The sequence below is a fragment of the Polypterus senegalus genome, chromosome 4, assembly GCF_016835505.1.
Source record: "Polypterus senegalus isolate Bchr_013 chromosome 4, ASM1683550v1, whole genome shotgun sequence".
Taxonomy (NCBI): Eukaryota; Metazoa; Chordata; class Cladistia; order Polypteriformes; family Polypteridae; genus Polypterus; species Polypterus senegalus.
Window position 1 is genome coordinate 74,262,788 of NC_053157.1, and position 16,539 is coordinate 74,279,326.

At 36.8% G+C, this 16,539-nt stretch overlaps 1 protein-coding gene across 1 annotated transcript in view; it reads right to left on the bottom strand.

Annotated features, from left to right (window-relative positions):
• Positions 1 to 16,539, bottom strand: part of lonrf1l (LON peptidase N-terminal domain and ring finger 1, like) — a 57,216-nt gene that overhangs the window by 20,879 nt on the left and 19,798 nt on the right. The window contains exons 4-6 of the mRNA XM_039750902.1: positions 16,325 to 16,477; positions 10,413 to 10,569; positions 6,765 to 6,861 (exon numbers count right to left, since the gene is read on the bottom strand). Coding sequence (XP_039606836.1) covers positions 6,765 to 6,861; positions 10,413 to 10,569; positions 16,325 to 16,477 — 407 coding nt within the window. The remainder of the gene's footprint in view (positions 1 to 6,764; positions 6,862 to 10,412; positions 10,570 to 16,324; positions 16,478 to 16,539) is intronic.

The window sequence follows — 16,539 nt, forward strand, 5'->3', positions numbered from 1 at the left end:
AACCTGTCCCAGTCATTCAATACATAAGGCACAATGTTCCTCTGGATATCAAGAGTGAGCCTGATATTTGCCGTGCAATATGTAACAAACAGAATGGAAAAGGTAGGTGCCATCTCCGGGCATGGAAACCACTCGGTAAGTGACAGTTTTTGATCGATGGTGATCGCCTCGATAGACATGTTAATGGGGGTACGGTTGGAATGATAAAGGAAATGGGTACCTGAACAATGTAAAGTAAGTCTAAAATACCTACACAATAACTATAATCGTAATATATGAACAATAAAACAGCGGAGAAGCCGTGGATTAAATAAAAAGGCTGTAGTTATCAGAAGGGAGACGTGGATCCCGTGGCGAAGCAAGGTAGGGAATGTAAAGACTGGAGCGACGGACAGCCTTACATAGGCAGGCAGCCAACAACGTAGGAGGCGTTGGCATGGGGGACCCAACGCCGCCTCACACGGTGATCGAGCTGCAGGCTATGGACGTATATATGTACGTAAGTAGGATTCAGTTAGCGTTGGGAACCCACGTACCAAATTTCTTGAAGATGGGCCCATAACTAACAAAGACCGCTGAAATGTTCAATATGGCGGCCGACAGTGGCATCATACCACTGAAATAAGTACCAAATTTCAGCCTTCTACCTACACGGGAAGTTGGAGAATTAATGACATTGGAAAGTTCAATATAGCGGCTGAGAGTGGCGTCATACCACCGAAATAAGTACGTACATTGGTTTCGGTTAGCGCAAGGAAGCCGCTTACCAAATTTCGTAAAGATGGGGCCATGAATAAGACAGTTCAACATGGCGGACGTTGTTGACCGTTATGACCGTTACACGTAGAATTTCGAAATGAAACCTGCTTAACTTTTGTAAGTAAGGTGTAAGGAATGAGCCTGCCAAATTTCAGCCTTCTATCTACACGGGAAGTTGGAGAATTAGTGACGTTGGAAAGTTCAATATGGCGGCTGACAGTGGCATCATACCACCGAAATAAGTACGTACATCGGTTTTTGTTAGCACAGGGAAGCCACCTACCAAATTTCGTGAAGATGGGGTCAGCCTTCTACCTACACGGGAAGTTAGAAAATTAGTGACGTTGGAAAGTTCAATATGGCAGCCGACAGTGATGTCATGCCATCGAAAAAAGTACGTACATCGGTTTCGGTTAGCGCAGGGAAGCCGCCTACCAAATTTCGTGAAGATGGGGCCATAAATAAGAAAGTTCAACATGGCGGACGTTGTCGACCGTTATCAACCTTTATGACCGTTACGTGTAGAATTTCGAAATTAAACCTGCTTAACTTTTGTAAGTAAGCTGTAAGGAATGAGCCTGCCAAATTTCAGCCTTCCACCTACACGGAAAGTTGGAGAATTAGTGATGAGTGAGTGAGTCAGTGAGGGCTTTGCCTTTTATTAGTATAGACTAGCAAAATACCCGCACTTCGCAGGGGAAAAGTAGTTTGTTAAAGAAGTAAAGAAAAAAAAAAAAAAACATTTTGAAAATAACGCAACATGATTGTCAAAGTAATTGTTTTGTGTATTTGGCCGTAGCATCACGAAGTTGTTTTCGTCTAGCTGCATCAGAAAATGTACCACGACGTCTGACACGCCTCCTTTTTAGTGTTTTCTCACAGCTTGGATTGCTACTGTTATAATCGGTTTGAGTCTACACATATATATATGTGTGTATGTATGTATGTATAAATATATATATATATATATTTATACATACATACATAATAATCAGTTTGAGTCTACACATATATATATGTATGTATGTATGTATGTATTATATATATATATAAAAGCTCATATATATATATATATATAAAAGCTCATGGGAAGGGGGAAAAAAATTAAAAGTGTTTACTTTCACTTAAGGCAGAAGCGCAGTCAGCGTCTCAAAGGCCGGTACAGCTATGCGTGCCGGCTGCCCGACTTTTGTAGTATTTTTGCAGTGCAGGAAACGTCACTTTTTGCAGACACGTTCAAGTGAGCAAAACTCTACGCGCTCTTTAGAGGTCCTGCATTCTCTGCGTACTGCGTTCATAGTCAGTTCACGTGAGCCGCTAGGAGTACGTGCATCGAAGCTTCTGAGCTGTGCCTGTGCTATCTCGTGCGATCTCGCAATGTCCACGGCGTTATTTAATATTAGCTAAGACCCGGCACTTAAAAGTTTCTCGCTACAGCAATTTTAACTCCATTACAAAGTGATCCAAAGTCTCGTTTATACCTCGTGTCTTCTCATTAAACTTGTATCTCGCGAATAAAGTGTTCAGTGTTTTTCTTCAGCGCTCTTTGGGAGCCTCTTCCTTCTTTTCTACGTACTGCTGTCATAGTCAGTTCACGTGATTACATGGGAGGCGTGATGATGTCACACGCAGCTCCGCCCCCCATGGCCATCGGGCTAACGTCCATTACAGTATATGGAGAAAAATAGGTTCTAGTTATGACCATTACACGTAGAATTTCGAAATGAAACCTGCCCAACTTTTGTAAGTAAGCTGTAAGGAATGAGCCTGCCAAATTTCAGCCTTCTACCTACATGGAAAGTTGGAGAATTAGTGATGAGTGAGTGAGTGAGTCAGTCAGTGAGTGAGTGAGGGCTTTGCCTTTTATTAGTATAGATAAAAATGCATGTGTTTATTTGATATTTGAGCTAAAGTCTTCAGACATTATACACTTCACATCATTATTAATAAAGAATGGAAAATTTCTCTTTTAGGTATGTGTTCAGCATTTCTTGCCTTGCAATTGCTTTCATCCTACACTTATGGAGATCATTGCAGACAAGGAACACACATGAAATGTATGTATTCCAGATAATGAAATATTATTTACCCTATACAACCCTAGGCACCTCACACTCAGATAAACACACTTGCGCTCTGAGAATTTTGTGACTGACTCGGTTTCATCGGTGGGTTGGTGATAGGATAGCAGGCTGCTTGTGCTGATCGATACATTTAGAAAGGAATTCAATTCTAGTGTTTACTCTTATATAGGTCACAGAGGTGTTGCAGAATTTTATGGCTCTAGACTCCACCACTAGCAAACATTTTAAAATGGCTAACATGAAAGAGTGGAAAAATTTGAAGTTTCACAGATATTATTCATCCTTTAGTATAGATCTATTAAATGTATTTTGATTTTCCGCAATTGTGTTATGGCAGTATCTCTGGTAGGGGGCAATAAACAGATTGAGAGAGTGAATTCACTCCTTTAAAAAGGATGCAATCTAAGTGGTTAAGGCTTTGCACTTCAAACCCTGAGAACCTGGATTCAAATCATGCTACTGACACTGTGTGACCATGAGCAAGTCACTTCAACAGCCTGTGTTCCAATTGGAAAAACAAATGCAATATACCCAATTGTATCTCAAATTTTGTAAGTCAATTTGGATAAAGTCGCCAGCCAAATAAATAAATATTAATAAACCACTTGGATTGACAGAAATAGTTCTTCAAGATCTCATTTGACTTATCAGATTCCATTCATCCTTTATTCATTTTCTTTCTATATGATAAATATGTCAATCATGACTAGGAATACCACATTTCTTAAAAATACTTGCCCATATGCTGCAAGATATATTAACTTGTCATCTTAACTCTGAAGTATTCTACACCAATATGGTATGTGTCCTTCCTTCTATTATATTTGTTGTTTGTGGGCTATGGAGAAAAGTTATTTTGTGCTTACTATGCATGTTTACGTTGATGCTGTATTTCTATGAATTTTCCTAAATCAAATTCTATGCAACTGTTGCTACTATGACAATAATCTGATTTTCTGATATAAAACACAAATACTTAATAGTGATGACATAAACTTTGTGTCTCCTGTGTAAACTGACATAACAAGAAGTACAGTAATGTACAGTAATGTACATCTCTCTAACTTACAAGGTCAGTTGTCCTCTAAAATGTTCAATTGAAACACATCCAAAAGCAAACTAGTTAGGAGAGAATATATGTTCTTAATATGAATTTACTAAACAGTCTGACACTTTAGATCAACGATTCTCAAATGTGTCCGGCAACAAATTTTGGTGTGGCCACCACTTCAGTTTGTCACTACTCTTCAAATTGGAACATAAATTGATGGAAGTTTATAGAGTCTATCCTCGAGAGGAACACTGCAACTGGTAACTGGTTCTATCGAATTAATAGTCTCTTGTCTGATGCAAGCAGATACAATCCAGATGCCCCCTATATACACAAAAGTCAATTGACTATAATTGTCGGCCAAACAGTCCCATATATTCTAAGATAATTCTCCTGTTTCAGGCATTAATATTAAGTTTGATCTTTTAGCAAACAAATGAACACTTTATTTGCTAGCTGCTAGGGAAGCCTGGGAAGTCTGTCGTGAATGAGCTTACAGTATACACTGAACTGTTCACCTTTTGTTAATTCTTTTTTTTCAGTTTTCCCACAGTTAAGGCCGCATCTGTGTTCATATCACCTAATTTGTGATTCTGTGGTGATAATTAGTGTGATAATCAGTGTGATTATTGCATATTTACAAGTGTTTTCTGTGGTTGTAAGTGAAATACAGCATGTTAAATCTTAGTTTGTTTTCCATAGCGAATTCAGCATTTTTTTCGGCAAAAAAAAAAGCCTTAATAGTAAACCATAATGAGCCTTCTATATTATTTTAAGAAAAAAAGAACAAAATGAGATTGATGAAACTAAACCGAGCATAAGCAGTGTTATGGATGTTTCACTGACCCTGAAATGACTCCCTGATTTTAGAGATGAAGAAAGAAAATTTAATCACGAGTGGGAAGAAAAGTTTTTAGTATTTTTAAAGCCTGAATCGTCAGAAATTGTGATGATATGCGCATTACGTAAAATTTAAATTCGACAGATAAAATCCTGTGCACTTCAGTGTCATTTCAGTAAACATGAAATGGAAGTAAAGAAAAAGTTCAGTACTCAGGATACTTGCAGAGAACACGTTTTTAGGAAAGATCTGCTTCAACAACAAAAAGTAATGAAAGTGTTCTTTTCTCGTGAGAACGAGCTGAAATTAGCTACATTTAAAGCTTGTTATTGTATTGGGAAGTTTAAAAAAACATTCACAGATGGCAAATTTATTAAAACATTGTTTTTTTCCGATACAACCAGATAATCAGTTATTCCTCTTAGGGACATTCCTCTTAGCAATGACACAGTTCAAAGAAGATTTATAGAGCATGGAAATTTCATAGGAAATGAGACTGCAGATAGTGTTTTAAGAAGTTTATGTTTTATTTTATCAGTTGATTGAAGTAATGAAATCATTACAACCAATCGGATAGTTGTGTGTTCTTTGTTTCTTGATTGGACAAGAAAAACATGTGTTTTTTTCTCTAAAAGAACACCCAAATGAAAAAAAAACATTTACAAATTTATAAAATCTCAACTTGATGAATTAGGAATTTCTTTTAACAACCTCTGCAGCATCACTGCCAATGGAGCATTCGCAATGCACAGTAAGTCAAGCAGTGTTTGAAGACATTTCAGGAACAACTGTAGCAATGAAGTTTTCAGATTCCATTGTTTTGTTCATCAGGAAGTTCTCAATTGTAAAGATGTATGTAAAACAATGGAAGATGTTGAGGTTGTTGTAACGAAAACTATTAACACAATAAATACACGCAGTATCCTTAAAAATAGCTTTCATTCACTTTGTGAAATTACAAGTGAGAAACATAATGTGCTCCTTGACTATAATTCAATTTGTTGGTTCAATTTTGAATCAAGTATCCATCGTCTTTGTGAACTTAACAGATTTTAAAGCAGTCACTATGTTGTCGTAAATACAGAACTAAATTCAGTTCAATAAATATATGCTGCAGCAACCAGATTTAACAATAATTAATACTGTTTATATAATTAAGAAATTCCAAAATATATCAGACATCAGTTTACCAGTGAAAGAAGGATTTAACAATTTTTCCAACTCTTTCTAGTTTCTTTGATTCACAGTCATAAGATATTAAAAGCAAAATGTGCAAAAAGAATTATGAGCTATTTAGAAACAGTGCATGATGAACATGGAAGCAAGATTTGAGGAAGCAACATTTTTCAGGAAGTTTACTTTCCTCTCATCCATTTTCTGAGCTTAATGTTGAACATTTCAAGGACATTCAAGTTTGTTTATCCTCTTTTCCCTCTTTATCTTCCCTGAACAGGTCAAATATAACATACTCCTTGATTGAACTCTGTCGAGATGAACATATAAAACGTAAATGTGAGAGCTGAAAAGTTCTAGTGTGGTATCTTCAAGAATTGCGTTATCTATAAGAATCTTGTACATGTAGCTTTGCTCGTTTTAAGTATTTTTCAGACTATAGTAATATATGAAAGAACATTCAGCTCACTTAATTTCCTAACATCTAAACACCGCAACAAACTGAAGGATGAGCATCTTGATGCTGCTCTATGTTTAGCAGTACAGGAAAGAGGTGTGGAGAAATTTTCATTTAATACACTTGATTGTCAGCAAGAGGTATGTACATTACTGATTTTATAATATATTTTTATAAACTTGAATACTGCAAATAGAAAACGATGACTGCAACCACAAGTCATTGTTAGTGTCCATATGTGCAGACACTGAAAAAAATTTTCTGAGAACCCCTGCTTTAGATTACTCAGCCTCTGTAATTCTTATGCCAGAAAATGTTACCATATGACTATAATTTGTGAGCAAACTTAAAGAATCCAAAGTTAGTTTTATAAAACACAAATTATGTTGACCTACTTACCTCATGCAGAGAGAGCACTCAAAATCTGTAACATCTATGAGTTCATGAGGAACCTCCTTGTGGTTCAGAGAAGAAGCAGTAGCAGCAACAATAGTTCCTATTTAAAAAAAAATAAATAAATAAAGAGGCAAAATAATGTACAGGACCAAACACTACATAAGAAGCAGGCATATTTAACCAGTGCCATTTAATCATTATTGTTCAAAAAGAAATAAAAAAAGAAAAAAAGTCTCTCACTAAATGTGGGCAGTTTTTATGGCACTAGGGGAGCTAGAAATAACAGAAACTCAGCCCTGTGGGAAACTGTAGAGTAAAACAAACTATATAGCTCAAAAGTGTTTTCTCATTCTGTTTAATAGAGGCAAGCAATACATAAAAATATTTTCTATTCCTGGTAATTAATGGAGTTAATGGAAATGAAGGTGTCTGTAAGTTCTGCTCAGTTACCTCCAGCAAATGTTCATTAAATAATATTGTTCTATTTGTACATTTTCGCATACGAACTGAAGCACATCTAACTCACAAAAAATGTGCAATTTAAATAAAAAATAGCACTCTAAATTTAAATTAGATCAAGGTCAAAAGAAACAAGGAAACTGAAAGATAAACTCCATCTGTAATTAGTTTAATTCCATGACTTTTTGCTGCATGTAGCTGACTTACTTTTTTTTATTAGACTAAGCTGATAAACACAAAATAATTTTAAACGAATCAATCTCTAATGTGTTTAACAAATAAAGAAGTATTGAAATATTGGTACACTCCACACAGTCTTATAAAGAGTCATTTGATAGGTTCACTGTTAAAAAAGAATTTACCTTTAATACTGCTTAACACTTACACTGAAAATTCTGATTGTAGCAAAGGTTGATGGTTATTGACTAGCAGGACATAAACATACGGAGCATCTCTTTTCATCTATGTGCATGCAATAACTGAATCTATTTACTATCACCTTTCTGAAATGGGGTCACTTTTACCAGACAAAAACACCACTGCAGTGTTTTAACTGCTTTAATTTTAAGTGTGTTTTATTGTGAAGTAATGTGAGGCATATCATACTTTCCAAATATGGTGAAACACTCCATTAGACCTTCTCCAAGTAAGAGGGAGATAAAAGGAAAGTGTCTTCAGCTTCTTCTCACTTTCATAATAAATTTCTAAATAAATTTATAGGCATGCTAAAATAGCTATAATAGGTAATTTTAAGCAGAACATAGTCCTCAGTAGATGGATCATATGAAAAGAGAAAAAGCCCATCTTTAAATTCTCACCATAAGAGCTCATGTGACAAAAAAAAAAAGAAAACAAAAAACCTCCCTTGCATTTCTGAATTTCTTTTTTGTTATACAGTCAGCCCTCCATATCCACAGCGTATTGGTTCCAGGAGACCCGCAGATACCAAAATTGGCAGATGTTCAAATCCCTTATACAAAATGGTGCAGTATTTACATATAACCTACACACATCCTCCTGTATACTTTAAATCACCTATAAATTACTTACAATACCTAATACAATGTAAATGCTTTGTAAATAGTTGCTATACGGTATTGCTTAGAGAACAGTGACTTCAGCAAGCAAAATGCCATTTTTCAAAAGATCTTTCAGATTTTTATTTTCTCATCAAGAGATGGAACTTTATAGTACCTCTTCACCTTTAAAGGACTGCTTTGACCACTTAATTTCTTTTTAGAAATCTTTTTTTTAAGAAATGCAGGGCGGTGCCTTGCTGTGCACATGTGCGTTCCTATCAATAATCATGGTTTCACCAGTTGAAATTTTACTATTTAAATTTACAGTGTACTGAATACCTGCAGGGAGTCTGTGTGCGTTCTAGCCATTTCTAGCTTGCACAACATTTTGCACATAAACTGCATATAAATAATTCCATCTAAGTTTAAAGCTGGTGCCCTAACCAGGTGTCTGCAAGCTGATGGACGGGCTCACTTTGATTGGCTTGGGGCTAGCAATGGTTTAAGGAAGTCTGAATTCAGAGTAACTTTTTGGTTAGTGACTGTTTATTCTTCTTTGTTTGATTGTCTTTATTTTCTGGAATACATGTATGTCTTATATGTTTTGCTTATGAGCTGCAATACTGCAAGTAGAGTAAAGAAGGAAACCATTTCCCACTTTGGGAATTGGTATTGCTCAGAAGCCGAGGTAGGGTAGGTGAGTGAAAAACAGCATTCCTTTTATAAAGGCAGCAATTGCCAGAGAATAGGGTCAATCAATTTATAGAGGAAAGCAAAGGTGCTTAATGTTCAGCAGAGCTAGCCAACTGAAGACCAGCATGGTGGCTCAGAAACTGGAAAACGGAGCTGTAAATTTACTCCTACGAGCCATTTTATTCAACTCCTATGGCGGGAGGCTACAGAAGGATATACCTTCAAATCATTTCATTTGTGTGGACTCATCACATTGCTTGGTGCAGCAAATTCAAGTTTTGCTTTTTTTGAACTACTGCTGTATGATGCAACTAATAATAATACTTAATGACACAGCTGATTCTAATTTCTCCTGCTGTCAAGTATCATTACTTAATTCAATTCAGAGTCATAAAAAACTGGAATCTCTCCCTCAGTTAACTCTGTCTTACTATGCCGTGTTATGCATGTACATTGGAGGGTCACCCTCCGTGTTCCTACAAGGTATGTTGTTCCAGCCTAGACTGAGATGGGATGATGCCACTAGCTGTGTTGTCTTCCTTTCCCACCATTGTAATGAGAAACCACCCAGTGCAGGCAACTGGCTCCACTACTTTGGTTCCTGAGCCATAAAAGTACAGCCGCCTGAACAGAGGTGTCACTTTAGGATCGAGCGACCAGAGAGACTGAGTTTCCTCTATAACTTGAAGAAACCTGTACTGTATATTATGCCTTGCATCAACTGGAGGCCGTTTTTCTTTTTCCCTTTTGATGCCATTGAGCATTTGTTTATTCGTTTTTCAGTGGAAGTAAACAGGGATACCTGGGTTGGCGCCTTATCATTTATTTTGTTGAGACTGTCATCCCCTCAGATGACCACAGTATTTAACTTTAGAAACCAAGAAATAAAAGGCTGAGGGATTGGTTAAGATATTTGCTAAGTCAGTTCTTTGTCAAAAGAAGAACATTTGTCTCTGTTGGCAATAAATTTGAATTGAAACACTGCAAAGTGATAACATGACTTGTAGCAGCATCATGCTACTTGTTAATTGTACATAATTACATTAAAAAGTGTGCATGGAAAACATTAGCTCCTCTTAATCTTCATAAACTTTGCAATCTATAACAAGTATAAGATACACTTGGGTACAAAGTCCCAACACCATTATTTGGTAAAATAATAATTAAAAGGGACATATAGTGAGAATTAATATTAACTGGACTCACCACTGTAGGGGCTTAAAAAAAAAAAAAAAAAAAGGGATACCAAAAAATCTTTATGACTGTGGTAACGTATAACTACAGATATTATGCAAGAACGTTTTACTTTCTTTCCATTGAGAAATGTAACCACTTGGTTCCAGCTATGACAACATTTTAGGGATGGAGGCAATATAATATAAAACAAGTATTAACAATATTACACAACAAAATTTCAGCTGAATTTACAAATCAACACACAGCACTATGCAAAGAAAAAAATCAGGTTTACAATTGTCACCTTTCTTCTTCTGTTTATTATGCCCATCGTCATAAACTTTTCTGTAATCTGCTTCTTTTGCAGAAGTGGACAGTTTCCTTTTGAGCAGTGTTCCCTTCTCTGATCCAGACAGATGTGGTGCAGATGAGGTTCTTTTTAAGACTTGCTCTTCTGGCAACTAATGTAAAAATAATGGATCAACTTTATTTAGTCCTATAATTTCAAAGCTCTTTGGTGTTTACTGAACTCCATCATTCTAAAACAGATTAATACATTTTAAATGAAACAAAAAGTATAAATAAAGAAAAAGTAGATTTATACTGTTGCAACTTTCTAAATTTGTCAATATTTTTGTATATTGGAATTCAAATGATAAAACAATGTTCTTATAGACAAAAAAGCTTAATATAAAGTATATTACCAATAACCTAATAGGATACTAATAGTAAAAAGGACAGTACCAAAAGACAGCAATATACATAATTGTTTAAGAAATTGGTCAGTACTATCTAGTGTTAAACCAATGTCAACTAGCGTAGATAGTTTTACAATACATTGGTGATAATTTTACAAAATAGGTTACAACCCAACAATTTAGGACAAATGTAAACTTGTCTTTATTTGTACGTGGCATTTTCAATATACAATTGATTTATAGAACATAATGTTAGATTCAGGTTATTATACAACAAAAATTAGACAATTGATTTTTTCATTATCTGGCCCCTCCCCTTATATCAATTAGCAATGTGTAACCTATAGATCATATATCTCCTGAAAACATTGGTCTAACAATAACTGAGGTAAACAAGTACCTCCCATCACACCAAGACTTGTGAAAGAGCCTCCACATTCCATTATCAGTACTAGCAAGACAAAAAGCATGAAGCTGCCACAGTGGCCAAAGGGAATTGTATCATATCAAGACATTCAATTTGGGCCCTGACATATAGCCTCTTCTATTGTTTATGACTTTCAAGTCAAAGTCAAAATGTTGGTTATCTATTTTAGGATAAGGGTTGCATCTCTGCACTTTTGAGTTTGTGAAGGAAAAGACTGTGATCTCTGATGTATACTGCAACAGTCTGTAGCTGAGTGGGTTGTAGATGACATTAGAATTAGCAGAAAAATATTTTCCATGTAAGTGAGGACTAACCAGCTACCCTAAGTGAAGAAGTTCAAGTATGGCGCGAATATGATTGAGGGTAGAGGTGATCATGAGATTTACTGAACTGCTGCCCTGGCAGAAGTGTTACAATGTTATTTTAGAATGTAGTGATAATATTTACAGGTCCTTTTAATCATCACTAGCCGACCCGCGGCGTAGCATAAGCCGCATAATTATTCATTGATGGGTGAAAACTTCCTGAAAGACACAGTTCAGCAATCCCCTATTCAGCATCGCGATAGGACGGCGGCAATCACTCCGGGTTCGGTGTCGGTCTAACAAAGGAAAAAAAGAAGGGGCACAGAAACAACAGGGAGAACAGAGGCTTGTGGGGACAAACAATGACAGCAGCAATGAGAGAGACTTGTTAGCAAAGCAAAGCAGCCCGAACCGAGAACAACAATGAAAAGTCAACGTGGGTCAGAGGTGCATGTGGACTGTAGCAGAGACCAAAGCGACTGAGGATGTGTTTGGTGAGGTGTTGGGGGCAGGCACATGCCTCAATAGCGAGGGTGGGCGCGGGAGGAGGGTTAGAGTTGGCGGGCAGGGCTCTGTCGTGCATACCCCATGGTCGGACGACTTGGTCGATTATATGTATATATATCTATACTAATAAAAGGCAAAGCCCTCACTGACTGACTGACTGACTGACTGACTCACTCACTCATCACTAATTCTCCAACTTCCCGTGTAGGTAGAAGGCTGAAATTTGGCAGGCTCATTCCTTACAGCTTCCTTACAAAAGTTGGCCAGGTTTCATTTTCGAAATTCTACGCGTAATGGTCATAACTGGAAGCGATTTTTCTCCATTTACTGTAATGGAGTTGAGCGCGAAAGCCGTGGGGGCGGAGTTTCATGTGACATCATCACGCCTCCCACGTAATCATGTGAACTGACTTTTAACGCAGTACGTAGAAAACCAGGAAGAGCTCCAAAACGCGCTGAAGAAAACATGCATTATATAATTGAAAAGGCAGCGAAACAATAAGAAGCGAGCGAGTGACATATACTACCATATTCATGAGTGCTGCTACTTCGGAAACAAAGCACGGTGTAAACATAAAATTTAAATTAAGTTCATAGGCTGCCGCTGGCGTGCATGCCCACGGGTAATGCGGGATACAAGTTTAATGAGAGGAGGCAGGATATAAACGAGAGTTGTATATTATTATTATTAATGGCCCAGGGATATGAAGCGCTGGTAACACAATAAACTACAGATCCCATAATGCAGCGCTTCAGCTGCCTTGCCGAACACTTACCGCGTTAATCAAGTCTAGCTTATGATGCTGCAAGTTATTGTGAAGCTAGCCCACACGATGCCGAAAAGAAAAGTTGATTCTGAAAATAGAGCCCTTAAAAAACGGTGGGAGGCTGAGTATATGTTTACTGACATTGCCGGTAAACACGTGTGTCTCATTTGTGGAGCTAATGTGGCTGTAATTACAGAATTTAATCTAAGACGGCACTATGAGACAAAACATCACGATAACTTGAAAGACCTGAATGCAATGCAGAAGATATAGAAAGCAGAAGAGTTAAAAAGAATCCAGCTAGGGTTACCACTTTTAATAAGGGACGCACACTTTGCAGACTCTACTTAAAAGACCCGCCCTCCTCACTGGACAGTTAAAAAGACCAATCAAACTAACGATGACATCAAATATTACCCAATCAAAAGTAGGAAAGGAGGCATCTTCATAAAATTATTCCGGAATAATATTCTGTCGACTAAATAAAAATTCCTTCTATTTAAAATTTAAATAGAACTTGAACAGAAACGATAGTTCATAATATCCACGAAGACTTGCACGTAAGAGTGGGAGTCATCCGTTTTAACAAGCAGTGTATTGCACTGATACGAAATAGCCTGCCCATTTAATTATTTAGGAATGGATAAATAAAGATTTTGTACAAATAATGTTTTTCATTTTTCTTCCTTCATGGCACCCCCAGCAACAGTTGCTCGCACACCAAAGACTGTATATATATATATATATATATATATATATATATATATATATATATATATATATATATGTGTGTGTGTGTGTATGTATATATGTAGATATGAATGTATATATATATATATGTTTATATATATGTGTGTATGTATATATATATATATATATATATATATTTGTGTGTATGTATATGTATGTATATATATATATGACAGAAACACTCATAACAGTGACAAAACAATTACATTGACAATCATGTTATGTTATTTTCAAAATGTTTCCTTTTTTTTTCATTACTTCTTTAACACACTACTTTTCCGCTGCGAAGCGTGGGTATTTTGCTAGTATATATATATATATATATATATATATATATATATATATATATATATATATATATATATACACACATATACACAGTGGGATGCAAAAGTTTGGGCAACCTTGTTAATAGACATTATTTTCCTGTATAAATCGTTGGTTGTTACGATAAAAAATGTCACTTAAATATATCATATAGGAGACATACAGTGATATTTCAGAAGGGAAATAAAGTTTATTGGATTTACAGGTGCATAAATTTGGGCACCGTTGTCATTTTATTGATTCCAAAACTTTTAGAACTAATTATTGGAACTCAAATTGGCTTTGTAAGCTCAGTGACCCCTGACCTACATAAACAGGTGACTCCTATTAAGAGAAAGAGTATTTAAGGGGGTCAACTGTAAGTTTCCCTCCTCCTTTAATTTTCTCTGAAGAGTAGCAACATGGGGGTCACAAAACAACTCTCAAATGACCTGAAGACAAAGATTGTTCACCATCATGGTTTAGGGAAAGGATACAGAAAGATGTCCCAGAGATTTAAGCTGTCTGTTTCCACAGTTAGGAACATATTGAGGAAATGGAAGACCACAGGCTCAGTTCAAGTTAAGGCTCGAAGTGGCAGACCAAGAAAGATTTTGGATAGACAGAAGCGACGAATGGTGAGAACAGTCAGAGTCAACCCACAGACCAGCACCAAAGACCTACAACATCATCTTGCAGCAGATGGAGTCACTGTGCATCGTTCAACCATTTGGCGCACTTTACACAAGGAGATGCTGTATGCGAGAGTGATGCAGAGGAAGTCTTTTCTCCGCCCACAGCACAAACAGAGCCGCTTGAGGTATGCTCAAGCACATTTGAACAAGCCAGCTTCATTTTGGAATAAGGTGCTGTGGACCGATGAAACTAAAATTGAGTTATTTGGGCATAACAAGGGGCGTTATGCATGGAGGAAAAAGAACACAGCATTCCAAGAAAAACACCTGCTACCTACAGTAAAATATGGTGGTGGTTCCATCATGCCGTGGGGCTGTGTGGCCAGTGCAGGGACTGGGAATCTTGTCAAAGTTGAGGGACGCATGGATTCCACTCAGTATCAGCAGATTCTTGAGAACAATGTCCAGGAATCAGTGACAAAGCTGAAGCTGCGCCGGGGCTGGATCTTTCAACAAGACAACGACCCGAAACACTGCTCAAAATCCACTAAGGCATTCATGCAGAGGAACAAGTACAACGTTCTGGAATGGCCATCTCAGTCCCCAGACCTGAATATAATTGAAAATCTGTGGTGTGTGTTAAAGAGAGCTGTCCATGCTCGGAAGCCATCAAACCTGAATGAACTAGAGATGTTTTGGAAAGAGGAATGGTCCAAAATACCTTCAACCACAATCCAAACTCTCATTGGAACCTACAGGAAGCGTTTAGAGGCTGTAATTTCTGCAAAAGGCGGATCTACTAAATATTGATTTCATTTCTTTTTTGTGGTGCCCAAATTTATGCACCTGCCTGATTTTGTTTGAACAATTATTGCACACTTTCTGTAAATCCAATAAACTTCATTTCACTTCTCAAATATCACTGTGTGTGTCTCCTATATGATATATTTAACTGACATTTTTTATCGTAACAACCAACGATTTATACAGGAAAATAATGACTATTAACAAGGTTGCCCAAACTTTTGCATCCCACTGTAGATTCCTAGCACATTATGTAAATTTTCTATCTTTTTTATGTACATTTTTTTTATTGTTTTGTTTCATTATTACTGTTGCTCACACGGGTGCGGAACCTTTAACAGCTTCATAAACTCTTCCTTTGTCTGTTTTATGTTACATCATCAGGATGAGTCTCTCCCAGTATTCAATGTGCTGTGAGAAGAGGAATTGTACCAGCAGAGTTTAAGCACTCATATGTTTTCTTGTTTAACTTTTCAGCCCCTTAATAATAAACATTAACAGATAAAGGAGTTCTGTGTGGTTTCATTACCCCATTGTGGTAGTTCACACGAAGTTGCACATCGTGAGTAACAACATAGAAGCTTCGGAGGTTAACTGGATTTAAAGCCACAGCGAAGTAGTAACGTGTTTGTGGTGAACACTGGTTACAATGGTATAACTTAAAGTCACATATGATGACATTGGTTTTTTATCCTCCCTCATAAATGCTTGATCACCTTCACTTTCATGTCGAGATCAACTGTCTTTTTTTCCTGTAGTTGTAAGACAATTTGTACATTTGTAAGACAAATGTAACTGAATGTAGTTGAAACCGGTGCAGGTAATAAATTGAGATCGAGATGAATCAGTCACAGTATATGGAGCTGGCATGGTGATAACTGTTGATTGCCCGTGAGACCTGGTAGCAGTTTAAGGTCGAATGGTCATAAGATGCATAGGTTGTAAGTTGACGACTACCTGTAATATTACAGTATATGATTTTAAGTTACAATAGTATTAAAAAAAATACAAACTTACCTGGTCTGCATCACAATATTTATGGCTGAGTCTTCCCTCAGAAGCAAAGTCATACGGAACTTTACTACGAAAACAAGACGAAGAACATAACATAGTTTCCCGCAGTTGCTCCTTTACATTTTCTGGTCCAGGGCACAATAAACCACAAAGACCCTGCAGAAACAACAATATACCATCCTCCTTAAAATATGATTCTTTATCTTTATGTAACTGTA